At 33.1% G+C, this 12,999-nt stretch overlaps 3 protein-coding genes across 4 annotated transcripts; 1 reads left to right on the top strand and 2 right to left on the bottom strand.

Annotated features, from left to right (window-relative positions):
• Positions 1 to 558: 558 nt before the first annotated feature.
• Positions 559 to 3,650, bottom strand: LOC107959141 (tropinone reductase homolog At5g06060). Of its 2 annotated transcripts, XM_041113213.1 has the most exons (6): positions 3,632 to 3,650; positions 2,952 to 3,067; positions 2,647 to 2,854; positions 1,243 to 1,459; positions 1,053 to 1,159; positions 559 to 960 (listed from the first exon to the last, which is right to left on the bottom strand). In XM_041113213.1, exons 2-6 carry the CDS (start codon positions 3,035 to 3,037, stop codon positions 766 to 768), a joined length of 813 nt encoding a protein of 270 aa, XP_040969147.1. In that variant the 5' UTR covers positions 3,038 to 3,067; positions 3,632 to 3,650; the 3' UTR covers positions 559 to 765. The 2 variants fall into 2 exon arrangements, with proteins under 2 accessions (XP_040969147.1, XP_016750617.1); XM_016895128.2 differs by lacking the exon at positions 3,632 to 3,650 and having other exon boundaries at positions 2,952 to 3,116.
• A 292-nt stretch (positions 3,651 to 3,942) lies between these two features.
• LOC107959140 (tropinone reductase homolog At2g29260, chloroplastic) lies at positions 3,943 to 6,709 on the bottom strand. Its single transcript, XM_016895126.2, has 5 exons — positions 6,128 to 6,709; positions 5,790 to 5,997; positions 5,070 to 5,286; positions 4,846 to 4,952; positions 3,943 to 4,252 (listed from the first exon to the last, which is right to left on the bottom strand). Exons 1-5 carry the CDS (start codon positions 6,208 to 6,210, stop codon positions 4,064 to 4,066), a joined length of 804 nt encoding a protein of 267 aa, XP_016750615.2. The 5' UTR covers positions 6,211 to 6,709; the 3' UTR covers positions 3,943 to 4,063.
• A 2,034-nt stretch (positions 6,710 to 8,743) lies between these two features.
• On the top strand, positions 8,744 to 12,522 carry LOC107959139 (transcription initiation factor IIA large subunit). Its single transcript, XM_016895125.2, has 11 exons — positions 8,744 to 9,120; positions 9,322 to 9,495; positions 9,588 to 9,740; positions 9,896 to 9,953; positions 10,027 to 10,085; positions 10,282 to 10,407; positions 11,226 to 11,378; positions 11,544 to 11,607; positions 11,719 to 11,876; positions 12,005 to 12,088; positions 12,202 to 12,522. The coding sequence occupies exons 1-11, from the start codon at positions 8,998 to 9,000 to the stop codon at positions 12,223 to 12,225; spliced, it is 1,176 nt and encodes a 391-aa protein (XP_016750614.2). The 5' UTR covers positions 8,744 to 8,997; the 3' UTR covers positions 12,226 to 12,522.
• Positions 12,523 to 12,999: the final 477 nt, after the last annotated feature.

Below are 12,999 nucleotides of genomic sequence, written 5' to 3' on the forward strand. Positions count from 1 at the left end.
TTCAATGTTAATATAATGAAGTTAAATAAATGTTTCATTATGTAATCTAATGATGATTTTTAGTAAGCTCTACATTATTATTTATATCAGCATAATAAATAAGAGGTGTTTATGATCTAAGTAATATTTTAAATTTTTAAAAATTCTTTCTTGAAGTTTAAGTTTAAATTTTTTTATACAAATTCACTTTCATGCTTATTCAAGATTGATAAAACAATTTGATTAAGTTAACTGTCAAATTTTTAAATAGTTTATTATTAGTGTATACGTATTATATTATTTATATTATTTTTTTAAAGATAAATTAATACATTTCTAAAGAGGATAACTAAGATGCTCATAGACTGGTCAAATTAGCTCGTCATAGAACATATAATTTATGCTTATTTGAGGTCTTCCCGTTAAGGAGTAATTTAAATTATGTAATTAATGTATTTACTCTTCCTTTTGTAACTTAACCTTTGATTATGTTAATATAACTTTTTATTGGCTCATAATTATACTCCATGAACATAAAAAATAAAAATGAAAACATATACTTTTGATTGAATGCCAAACTTTTTCTGTCGAAGGATTTCTTTAGAAAAAAGAGACTCGACCCATGCATCCTCATGCAAGTATGATTCACAAAGTTGACAAAATCTACTATGAATTATTTCATGATAGAGTTTATAAAAACCTTGGATAAATATCATTTAGTGGCGACGAGACACCATTAACAAAGACCTGCAATCCAGTCAGTGTTTGTTTAATGCAGTAATTTATTCAAAGGTTTGATCTATGAAAGAAAAACCCATTTGCTGTGAGCCCACCATCAACACAAATAATTTGGCCCGTTATGAATGAAGATGCTGGAAGGCAAAGAAATGCTACCAAATGGGCAACCTCTTCCGGCTCTCCAACTCGACCCAGTGGTGTTCGAGAGACCACAGCTTCCATGAACTTACTGCTACTCAGAACCTGCAAACAACAACTCACACTTGCAGTAATTCAATTTAAAAAAGTACTCCAGAATTTGAAGTATGGTGGTGATTGGTAAATTAAGACATTACTTGTTCAGTAAGCGGGGTTCTGATGAACCATGGGGCGACACAGTTGGTCCTGATGTTGTCTTTTGCCCACTCACATGCCAGTTCCTTTGTTAATTGGTTCATCGCTCCTGCTTGAACATACCGCTAATTACAGGGCTTAAATTCAACTAATATATATATAAAACATGATTTTAAACAGGTAATTACGTACCTTTAGTTGATCCATAGATAGATCCAACATTGATTGAGAATACACCGGCAACAGAAGAAACAAAAACAATGCTTCCACGTCCCGATGCTTTGAGAAGGGGATAAGCAAGTTGGGAGAAGTGGTAAGCCGATTCGAAATTGGTACTCAACAAAGTCGAAAGTTCTGTATTTGTATATTCCGCAGTTGGTTTCCAATCGTTTGTCCCCACATTGTTTATCTACGAAAGCCCAGCTCATGTCAAAAGCTTTACCTTTTCTCAACTCTTCGATTCATACAAGTGTTAATGTAATTTTTTATCCATGAATTTGATGATTAAGACTATTATTTGTATTTTTTTTCATTCGATAATTAAGTCTATTTTAATATATGAACTTATCGGTATCATCACTTAAAAAAATAGTATTTAAATTTTCATATGACACAATCTCAGAGTATCATGTCATCAAATTTGGATGGAATCCAAGTTTAAGAACAAAAATTAATCTAATTGCCAAATTCAAGTACATAAATATTAAGTTGAGGGGGAAAATTATATTAACCCTGCCTATAAAAAAGAGGCGAATACAATGACAACCTTGGTGTAATTTCTTACAAGCCCCTTACAAATGTTTTAAAATTCTACTAAAAAAATAAGGAAAATTTATGTTTGGCCCTCAATTTTTTAAATATCTTAAATTACAGAAGTAAAATAGGGAGTTATATTGTAAAATTGTTAAAAGAATTTTGGCTAAATTTAATTAATTAATATTAATTTTGTTACTTTACTCTTTAATCAATCAAAACAAGTATATTTTATGTTATTTTTAAAGTTAATATTGTTCATGTTAGGCTTATAAAAAAGTTAAAAACTATAATATTTAATACAATATATATACGCAATTTTATGTTTTTTATTGTAATTAAATAATTTTATAATATTTTAATTATCTTAATTAGATATAATGTTTTTGAATAATAAAAAAAATATTTTTATTTGAATCAAGTACGAAATATGTAATTATCAATATAAACATTTTTATTTTCAAATTGGGCTGCAGTAAATAACTTTCACAAAAGGGAACTACAGTATAATAGGTAAATCTCAATTTTGACCTCTCTTGATATTATTTCTAGATTTGTCTTTGCTATAAAGTATATACTTTTTTACATGTATTCAGAGACAAATAATATATAATTTAATTTTAGGTAAATTATTTTCGTATAATTTTTGTTAGGAGTTGACAAGCCTTCTATAAAGATTTGATATAAGTTTTATCTAAATTCTATCTAAATTTAGACATAATTAAATAAATAAGAAGTTAAGAAGGCATATAAGTAAATTAAATTGAGACTTGAGACTTGAGACTTCCTACCAAATATAAATTAATAATGAGAAAAGTATCCTAAAAATTAAATGTAACTTACGAGGATGTTAAGTTGGGCATTAAACATGGAGGAAACATTATTGATGAGGGCTTCCCTTTGAGCCGGAGACGTTGCATCACATACGGAACCGAAAACTTGAAAACCCTTCATCTTCCATTCTTTCAAGCATTCATTCAGCTGATCTTGGTTGCGGCTGCATGTGTAAACTGTTGCCCCCAGTGCTGCCAGCTCCTCTACAACAGCCAACCTAAAACCGCAAGTTGCAGCAACACAAACAAATGTTTTAACTCAAAGGTGGAATAATTCACGACTGAAACATGTAATCATTGTTAAGAGAGGGTTACCCAATTCCTTTAGTTCCACCCGTCACAAGAGCAGTTGTTCCTTTGAGAGACCATCGCCCTCTACTTGAAGTTGAATCCTTTGCCATTGGTTACCGGTCACTCTCTGTCTCTCCCATCTTTCCAGAGTCAACAGCTTGAGGAGTTGTTAAGTACAGCGAATTTTATGATAAGCCATTAGGTGGCTGCTTGTCTTATGCGACAAATAAACAAATTTATTAAAACCAGTAACATTGTTTACATACGTATTGCATTATGAATGCTTAATGTGTATATTACACACCACAAACAAACAACCAACACCTATATATATATTTTTATATAAATATATAATATATCCAGGGAGACTGTCGTTTATGTGTGCCAATATATATATATAATATACCTAGGAAGGCTGTCGTTTATGTGTGCCAATTGCAATTAGAAAAATGCTTGTAGACCATTAATGCCGCAAGATTCGACAAATTTGGTTGAAAACGTTACCTCTTATATAGATATGGTTAAAAAAATTCAAATATTTAATTTAATAAAAAATACCATAATTGCCAAGGAAAGTTTGCTTTGTAAGGATTTTAATGTTGGTAAGAAAAATATTTACTCAAGAAGAGGGAATCAACTTGTCCACTAAATTACTCAAGAAGGCTGATTTTTGCCCTGAGATATTACTTGGTGGAATGATTTACCTGTTCGATTGAAGAAGTTTGCTGATGAAGACCGACGGAAATCCGATCCGCCATTGGATTGACGTCTAGAATCGTTAATTAAAACTTCCTTGCAGATTTGTTTCTTTAGCAGAGGGTGAGAGGCGACATTTTGTTACTTGCTGGTAGCTTTTTGGTTAGTGAAGGATTGAGGACTGTTTTTTTTCTTTTCGTTTTATATGTTCTCTTTATTGTGCTTTTATTACTCCTCTTCTCTTCGTATGGTTCATTTTTTAATATTATATGGGCTACAGAATAATGGGAGAGAAATAGAGAGGTCTTAAATAACAAAATTGGCTACAAACCACCCCATTTTCCAATAAAAAACTAAGTAGAAAAGCAAGGGCACGGAAACTTTCCTCTCCAACATCATCAATTACAGAGCATATGACCAGTTGATCCTTAAGTCGATTTCTAGTAATTTGTTGGGTAAAAACCATTTACAGACATGCCACCGTCAACACAAATAATCTGACCGGTTATGTAAGATGATGCAGGCAGGCAAAGGAATGCTACCAAGGATGAAACCTCTGTTGGATCACCGAGTCGTCCAAGAGGAGTTCGAGAGTACACCTCTTCTAAATATTCTTTGTTGCTGAGTACCTAGAGAAAGTAGTGAGATCAAAACAAGAGAGTATTCCTAAAGCTCCAAAACACAGTGATTAGTATGTGACAGATTATGGAAGATGTTGATGTCGAGAGAGGAAGATTATAATCAGAAATGATGCTTCGGTTTTCATTCCTTAAATCACATCCGTGGAGCATTTGCTATTGACATTCAAAATGGCAAATAAGTCATTCCCTGTAAACCGCTTCATCGATTCAAGTATCATTAGCCTGGAGCTTATCTTGAAACTTGGCAAATTCAGGTTCACAATACCAGGAAACTGAGCTGTTAGAACTAGGACACTGTTTAATAACTAAGAAACGATTCTTTCCAAAAACGTGTATGGTGGAGTAAGTTTAAAAGTATTCTCTGAATCTCTTTAGTCACCATGTTCAGTACTATGTTAACTTGAAACAATCTAAGTATGAAATAAATGTTGAACAGGGAAACAAGCATGTAAGCTATCATGCCGACGAATCAAAGCCATTGCCTATTACTATTTATTACCATAATCCAACATAATTGTGAAAATATAATCAGGATCCAATTCAAACTTCAAAAAAAATTGTACGAGTGAAAAGAAAATTACTTGTTCCACCATGGAAGTTCTGATGTACCAAGGTGCAACAGCATTACTCCTTATGTTATCTTTTGCCCACTCACAAGCCAAGTTTCTTGTGAGTTGATTGATAGCTCCTAGGCATCAAAATACACCACAATACCCAAGTAAAACAAAAGGAAATAACCATTTGATTATACAAATTGGTTCCACATATCAGTATTTTCATTGAATTTATCTTAAATGTATACTACCTTTAGTTGCTCCTTGAAGTGACATGGACTTGAGTGAAACAAATCCAGACACTGAGGAGGTGAATACAACACTTCCTGATCCTGATGTTTTGAGAAGTGGATAAGCAAGTTGGCATAAATTGAAAACAGATTCAAAATTGGTTGCCAAAAGAGTTGAAACTTCTTCAACTGTGAAATCTACCATTGGTTTCCTTATATTTGTCCCAACATTATTAATCTGTAAAAACAAGCTGCAGTTTAGTTTTAACATATAAGAATGCAAAAAAGAAGACCCATTCATTGGTAAAAGTACCATGGAGGCCTTGTATCAAGTTGGATTGCATTTAGCCCTCTTTACTAAAAAAAAGCAAATTAGCCCATGAACATTAGATCAAATAGCATATTGATTATTGTGTAGAAAATTTCATCTGTTTTTACTCTTAAAAACTGGTCGTGATATGCCACATTAACTAGTTGGTTGTTCCAGTTTTTATCGGTAGAAATGGATAAATTTTTAACGGAAAGAACAGTTGAGACTAACTTGCTCATATTTTGAGTGAAATAAGGTAAAATGTAATCTTACTCCTTACTGTTCGTATTACTTTTAACAACCCCCCCCCAATCCGTTTTTAGCAATTAGTACACCAAAAACAAGCCTTATTTGGCTATATTGCTGTAACTCTCACAGGCAAATAAACAAACATAACAGATACATTCAAATGAGGAAAGACAGAAGCTTACGAGGATGTTGAGCTTGCAATCAAACAATGATGAAACCGTTTCCATTAAGCTCTGTCTTTGTGCTGCAATGGACACATCGCAAATAGAACCAGAAACTTCAAAGCCCAAACTTTTCCAGTCTACCAAAGCCTTGTCAAGCTCATTTTCATTACGTGAACAAGTGTGCACTCTTGCTCCAAGTCCCCCCAATTCCTCAACTATGGCACGTCTAACAAAACAGAAAAACAAAAACCAATCCAAAAAAAAAAAAAGCTCAAAGTTTACTGCTTGACATTACATGGCAAATACAAGGACAAGCTTTTTCATGTTTATAAAAATGGGGAATTTCTTGTTTTTACCCGATTCCACGTGTGCCGCCAGTTACCAGGGCTGTCATGCCTTGGAGTGACCATCTGTTAGATTTTATGTTACTCAGCGCCATGGTTCAAATTTGATTCAAAATTGGACTTCGGTATTGAAGTGAAAAGGAAGCTATGGGTTTGAAAACGAGAATCGAATGGGTGTTAAGTTGAGGTTTAAAAGAAGAAGAAAATGGATTTTGGGTGTGAGTGAGACCTGAGGAAGGTGAAATGAGAGCTTGTTTCATTGTTGAATGATGTGCTACGGCCTGAGGGGGCTTGGCTCAAGCTCTAACTCGCCTTCTAATAGAACAAAGCAGCAACTCGGTGATTAATGACCCAATAATTGTCACAAAAAAGAAAAAAAAAATCGCTCTCACTTTCTTTTAATCTTCCGCTATTGAAAAATGCTATGCTCTTATTCTTCCAAAGTTTTGATTCCCAATTATTTGGGTTAAGTATCTTTTGCTTAACTGGCACTTAAAACTCATACGGCCATCTTTATTTTCCCATGGGAATCACCAGTGAAATCTGCACCTCCTAGCACACTGATGCAAAATATGTTCAACTTCTTAATATTTCAACATTTGCTGAACATGAATGTGCTTAAAAACAATGAATAGTTGGAATGCTTTAGAAATCATATAGAAATAAGATCTAAAAATTGCGAAAATTCTACAAAAACTTGTGTTAATTTCAAGTCTCCCCATTTGTTATGGCCCAAAAAGGAAAACCGTACATGAAACATCGAGGTCTTACATATTACTTAGTTCTTTACCAAAAATATAAAAATGACTAGTATACTTTGCTAGCTTTTACGATGCACGATGAACCATACCTGCTTCTGTCTACACCATTAGTCAAGCTAGAAATGGAGCAGGGCCAATAATAGCAAGGGACCTGATTGTTGACTATATTATAAACATTCAATTAATTACTTAATCCTAAGCTGTCAATTACAGATACTATCTTTAATGGTAATTACATTACCTTCTTTTAATGACAAAAATTTAAAAAGAAAATTATAAAACTAAAGGGCAGAGGCTGCTTGTTCCTTATTCAGGCCCGAGTCTCACTGAAATTTGGGTTTATTGGATTTTATTTGTTGGGTTGTGTTGTGTTGAAGGCTTAGAATTGGACCAAAAATTGTAAGAATTACCCTTATTTATTCCAGTCAAAAATAAAATACAGCCATTGTGATTCTTAGGATTAAAATAAATTGTAAAAATAATAATATGAGTGATTTTGGGCGAAAAACTCGATGAATTTATTTTGAAAAATAAATGGGACATTTAATTGAGTAGTTCAATAAATTTATTTTTAGAAATAAATCTAATCACTATTGATCTTTATAAAAATTCCGACTAAAAAGCGGTTTTTACATGAAAAAAAGTAATTACTAAAATAAAATAAAAACAAATTATTTACAATAATGTATCGTTTTTTACATGAATAAATTAATTACGAAAATAAAATAAAAATAAGTTGTTTACAAGAATGTATTATTTAAAAGACAATAATATTTTAAGAAAATAAATAATAGAATAATAATTTTATTTTAAAAGGGGTGTCGCCAACAAAGGGGTGGCACTCCTTTTATATTTTCTAGTTTTATAATATAATTTTATATTTTATTAGCTAGTTTTATATTTATATTTTGTAGTTTTATAATTTTATTTTATTTAATAAAAAATGTTTAAGTTTTTTTTATTTTCATATTTTTATTATTCTTTAATATTTTATGATTATAAATTTTTAAATATTTAGAATAATAACTAAATTGATAATTTTTTTTGTAAAATTGACATAAAAACATTAGGGTAAGGTACTTAAATAGTCACTTAAGTTTTTTAGCGAATTTTTGTTTTGGTCATTGAAAATTTTTATTATTTAAGTTTATTAAGTAAATTTTTTAATTCTAGTTATTTCACCATTAAAATGTATTTGGTCACCAAACAAAACGATATAATAACAAATTTTACCCCTAATATTTTATAAATTCTATTAAGTTGATTCTATTTCTAAAAAATTCGATACATTTCGCCCTCAAAGAATACACATTATTAAAACATTCAAAAAATTATAATTATAAAAATAAAACCACTCAACCATTTTTTATAAAATTAAATTAAATTATGAAATCTATAAAATATAAATATAAAACTAACTAATAAAATATAAAATTATATTATAAAACTAAAAATATATATATAAAAAAAAGGAAGGTGGTAAAAGTATGGGGAAAAAGAAGTGCCGCCCCCTTGCTCGCGACACCACTTTTAGAATTAAAATATTATTATTTATTTATTTCTATTAAAATATTATTATTTTTATAAATGGTGCCCAATGCTCAAAATAATCCATTCCTGTAAATAATATGTTTTTTTAACCTGTTTTTGTAATATTTTTGTATTATTTAAGTTTAAAACCCGACTAAACGATTTTTTTTTATTCAAACTATTTGTCAGATCATAAGCGCCGGTATTGAGAGCTTAGCGTAGTTCTAGAAAAAGCGCATGTTAACAGAAAAATAAAAGAAAAAAACTGAAGAAGCACTTGAATTGCGCCACGTGGCTACAGCCTTATAAACGGATGCAAACCTATTTATATTGCACTCTTTTAATCTCCTTTTCTCGTCCGCCCCTTTCTTTCTATCCGTTCTTTCTGTTAAGCTCCGATTCATTCTCCAAAGTCCAAACCCTAGCTTCCCTTTCTCTAATTTCACTCCTTCCTTCAAATTCCATTCACATGCTTCTCTTCTTTTTCTCCTAAATCATTTTCCTATAAAATAAATCCAACAATTATTTCTTTGTTCCAATAATTGAAGAAAAAAAGGAAACCGAGGAGCTAGATAGAAGATTCGAGAAAATATGACGTCGTCAACAACGAGCGCGGTTTACATCCACGTCATCGAAGACGTCATTAACAAGGTTCGCGACGAGTTCATCAACAACGGTGGACCAGGCGAAGCTGTCCTCAATGAACTCCAAGGAGTAAAAGCCTTCTCCAATTTCCTTTTTATTCCATTTTTCTAAAATACGATTTTTAGGGTTTGATTATTTGTTTTGGAAACTAGTAGGTTTTGGGACTTTATGAGTTTAGATTTGATCTGATTGAAACTTTAGGGTTTGTTAATAATGTTATTGGAAGGAAATGATCTAGTTGAATTGATTACATGGAATATTGGGTTTTAGCTTTGGGAGACGAAGATGATGCAAGCGGGGGCAATATGTGGTCCTATAGAGAGGTCTACGGGTCAGAAGCAACCCACTGCTGGTGGCCCAATTACGCCAGTGCACGATCTCAATGTCCCTTACGAGGGGACTGAGGAGTACGAAACTCCTACGGCTGATATGCTTTTCCCTCCGGTAACGGCTCTATTTTGACTGTTTTTATTCGATAAAATTGCGGTGATATTTTTTGTTTGTGATTTTTAGATATGGGGGTTTTAATTGTGTAGACTCCGTTGCAAACACCTGCTCCTACACCGTTGCCAGGAAGTGCAGATGGCTCTATGTATAACATCCCTACTGGAAGTAGTGATTATCCTACACCTGTGAATGATGGTGCTAGTAATGCTGATGTGAAAGGTGGAAGGCCAAGCCCTTACATGGTAAATGCTTTGTAACTACCAGTCTACCACTTCCTTTAGGGAACATTGTGCTACAGTAGTTGTAATTTTCTAATTGCCACAGAAAGGAAAAAGTAGCTGTTTGGCTTGTTGTAGATTTATTTCTGATATATTTTTATTGCTTTTTTGTTCCGCAGCAATCTCCTTCTCCTTGGTCAAATCAAAGGACCCCACTAAGCGTAGATGTTAATGTTGGTTAGTATGACGTTAAAAGAGCAATCAGTTCTAATGCACATGGTTTGTTGATGCTAACTACTATTTCTTGTAGCTTATGTGGAAGGGCGGGATGAGGTGGACAGAGGAACCTCAAATCAACCCCTGACACAGGTAACTCCTGTTATGAGCAACATTACAATTCCATAATGGCATCTGGTTTTTTTATGGTTTGAAAACTCATGGGTCATGTGAAAAGGGATTGGTGTCGCAACACTTTAATCTGAATTTTCTGGGAAATATGTCCATCAAAAAATGAACTGTTGTTGCGTAAGTTGGTGATTAATTTTAATATTGGAGAAAATACCAGGACTTCTTTATGATGCCTCCTGGAAAGAGAAAACGTGAGGATTTTGCTACACAATATAACAACGGTGGATATATACCCCAACAAGATGGAGCTGGGGATTCTACATCTGAAGTTGCAAAGACAGAGGTTAGTGGTCCTTTGTGTAATATATCTACAAATCCGCATTTATATTTCGTTGAAATATCTGGGTTAAATAGTAATATTGAAATTAGAGTTTTATGATTTTTCTGATTCATTTGTACTTCCCGTTGTTCTGTAAAGAACATTCCCAGGATTAAAAGAATGTGTTCTTTAGTATCTTTTGGTTGACCCAGAATGCTCTCATAGGTTAAAGGTCTTGGCAGTCAGTATGTGGCAGGTCTTTGAGATAGTGTGACAAGATGAGGTTGCTTTTCTCAACTTATAATGATCCCCTAACGTTTTAACCTGAATTCTTTTATCCATTATTGTTAGATCTGCTTCAGACATGTTTTCTTTTTTTTTGTCCCTTCATTCTTTTCTTTTTTTTTTATTACACCTTTTATCTTTTTAAAAATGGAAAAGCAAACTTACTTCAGGCTCTGAGGTATAAGATGAATATTCGTAAGGATACTTTATCATTCTAATTGTGGTCATTGTGATAAGATGAGGTTGGTTTCCTCCAGTTATAAATGATCCCTCCACCTGTTAGCCCTATTTTCTTTTTCTCCATTATTGTTAGATCTGCTTGTGACAAGCTGTTCCTTTTTTCTTTTATTCCTACGTTCTTTTCTTTTTTTGCTTATCTTCTATCTTAATAAAAATGCAAAAGAAAACATAGTTTAAGCTCTGAGCTATAATTTGATAAATGTTTATAATGAGACTTCGTTATTCCAGAAGGGTACTTCTGTACCAGAATCGTTGTTGGAATATGTGAGTTTGGATTTGTTCTACACCATTCTTAATCACATAGTTCTGAACTTCAGGGAAGTAAGGGTTGTAATTTCCTGGGTAGACATGACTCAGCAACCACTGGCAAAACCAATATATTAGCTCACTTTGTTACATCATCACCAAAGATTTCTCAACTGGATGGACCAATTCCTGATCCATTTGAAGATATGCTTTCCACTCCCAATGTAAGTATCATATACTTTCTTAAGTCAATTCCTAATCTAATTTGTGTAATTCTACAACTGACACCTTATGCATATGTTTTGGAATCTTTGTTTCTTGTATGCATCATTGGAGAGTTTACTAACTTACAGGCTGTTGCCTTTTTATTTTCTTCTTTCACCTTAAAGATATACAATTATCAAGGAGTTGTTGGTGAAGACTATAATGTAGCGAACACGCCGGCTCCCAATGGTAATTTCAATGGGTGAACTGAAGCTTGCATCTTTTATATGGCTACTCTCTCTCTCTCTCATCTAAGCACCTTATTTTTCTGGTTGACCTGCTTGTTTGTTTCATTGCCAGACCTTCAGGCTGCTACTCCTGCCCCTGTTGCCCAAAATGATACAGGAGACAACGACGATGATGAACCATTGAATGAAGATGACGATGATGATGATTTGGATGATGTGGACCAGGAGGAGCTGAACACGCAGCATCTGGTTTTGGCTCAATTTGATAAGGTGATTTTGCTAATTTGCAGCATCTATCATTGCTTCCCATAGCCTATTCGGTAATTTGTATTTCTGCAAGTTTTGATAGTCACCTTGTGCTGACTATAAACAAAGTTGTTGTGCATTTTTGTTAACAGGTAACACGTACAAAGAGCCGATGGAAATGCACCCTGAAGGATGGCATCATGCATATAAACAATAAGGACATTCTCTTTAATAAGGTGTGCTTCTTACTGAATGATATGTGGCTTGTTATTTCACTTGGATGCTTTCTGGCTTTGAGTCACTCTTCCTAAATCCAAGTTTCCTTTGCTAAATGCTTATGTTTTTGCAGGCAACAGGCGAATTTGACTTCTGATTTTGTTAGAGAAATGTCTACTTTGCCATATTATATTGCAGCAGTTACTTTTAAAGAGAGAGTCCAGGGGTATTACTGGGTATTTCGTAAATTTTCTTTAATTGAAATTAAAGTGAGAGCTTGATGGACGGGCATGGGATTCCTTTATTTTTAATGTCTTCCATAAGACTTTGGTTGGATGATTGTGGTATTGTACATAAACAATGAAGAGCTTTTTCGGCATTGGAATGGATTACTAGCTGAGATGCTCCATTAAGTTCTAAAAGTTTTCTGCAATGAAATACCTAATTTCGTTTATGGCATACTTCATTTCTACTTATCTTGCTATTAGCTGAAAAAAATTACGATTACACTGATCGGAACTTATCTAGTCTTGATTGAAGCATTAACAGATTGATATTTGTTTGGGGGCCTAATGCTAAAATACAAAACCATCAAAATGCCGGCAGTCCTGTTATTGTAATGCAACAACATAGAGTAATTGTGAGAATCCGATACTTGAGATTGTGAAACTTAACACGAGCTTAAAATCAACAATGATATCACTTGTAACACAAATCGAATGATATTCGTTCTTACAAGCAAAAACAGCAGGCAACAGCTGATCATTCAACTACTTATCATAGTATTGACCATGGAGAAAAGAGCCCTATCCATCATTTATGAACAAATCTCGTAAAATCAACCTCATAGCTGGGAAAAGCACAAAGGGTGAAGTGGTAAACCATATATAGATAAAATGCAAAAGCATAAACATCACTGTGCATCATTGAC

This window comes from Gossypium hirsutum, chromosome A05 (genome assembly GCF_007990345.1).
Source record: "Gossypium hirsutum isolate 1008001.06 chromosome A05, Gossypium_hirsutum_v2.1, whole genome shotgun sequence".
NCBI lineage: Eukaryota > Viridiplantae > Streptophyta > Magnoliopsida > Malvales > Malvaceae > Gossypium > Gossypium hirsutum.

Excerpts from the sequence above, each read along its gene's own strand:
- LOC107959140 (XM_016895126.2), bottom strand. The coding sequence starts at position 6,210 with ATGGCGCTGAGTAACATAAAATCTAACAGATGGTCACTCCAAGGCATG. Across the intron at positions 5,998-6,127 it reads GGCGGCACACGTGGAATCGG|ACGTGCCATAGTTGAGGAAT; the intron begins GTAAAAACAAGA and ends CTGTTTTGTTAG. Across the intron at positions 4,253-4,845 it reads GAACTTCCATGGTGGAACAA|GTACTCAGCAACAAAGAATA; the intron begins GTAATTTTCTTT and ends TACTTTCTCTAG.
- LOC107959139 (XM_016895125.2), top strand. The coding sequence starts at position 8,998 with ATGACGTCGTCAACAACGAGCGCGGTTTACATCCACGTCATCGAAGAC. Across the intron at positions 9,954-10,026 it reads AAGCGTAGATGTTAATGTTG|CTTATGTGGAAGGGCGGGAT; the intron begins GTTAGTATGACG and ends TATTTCTTGTAG. Across the intron at positions 11,379-11,543 it reads ATATGCTTTCCACTCCCAAT|ATATACAATTATCAAGGAGT; the intron begins GTAAGTATCATA and ends TTCACCTTAAAG.
- LOC107959141 (XM_041113213.1), bottom strand. The coding sequence starts at position 3,037 with ATGGCAAAGGATTCAACTTCAAGTAGAGGGCGATGGTCTCTCAAAGGA. Across the intron at positions 2,855-2,951 it reads GGTGGAACTAAAGGAATTGG|GTTGGCTGTTGTAGAGGAGC; the intron begins GTAACCCTCTCT and ends TTGCGGTTTTAG. Across the intron at positions 1,460-2,646 it reads ATGCCCAACTTAACATCCTC|ATAAACAATGTGGGGACAAA; the intron begins GTAAGTTACATT and ends GGGCTTTCGTAG.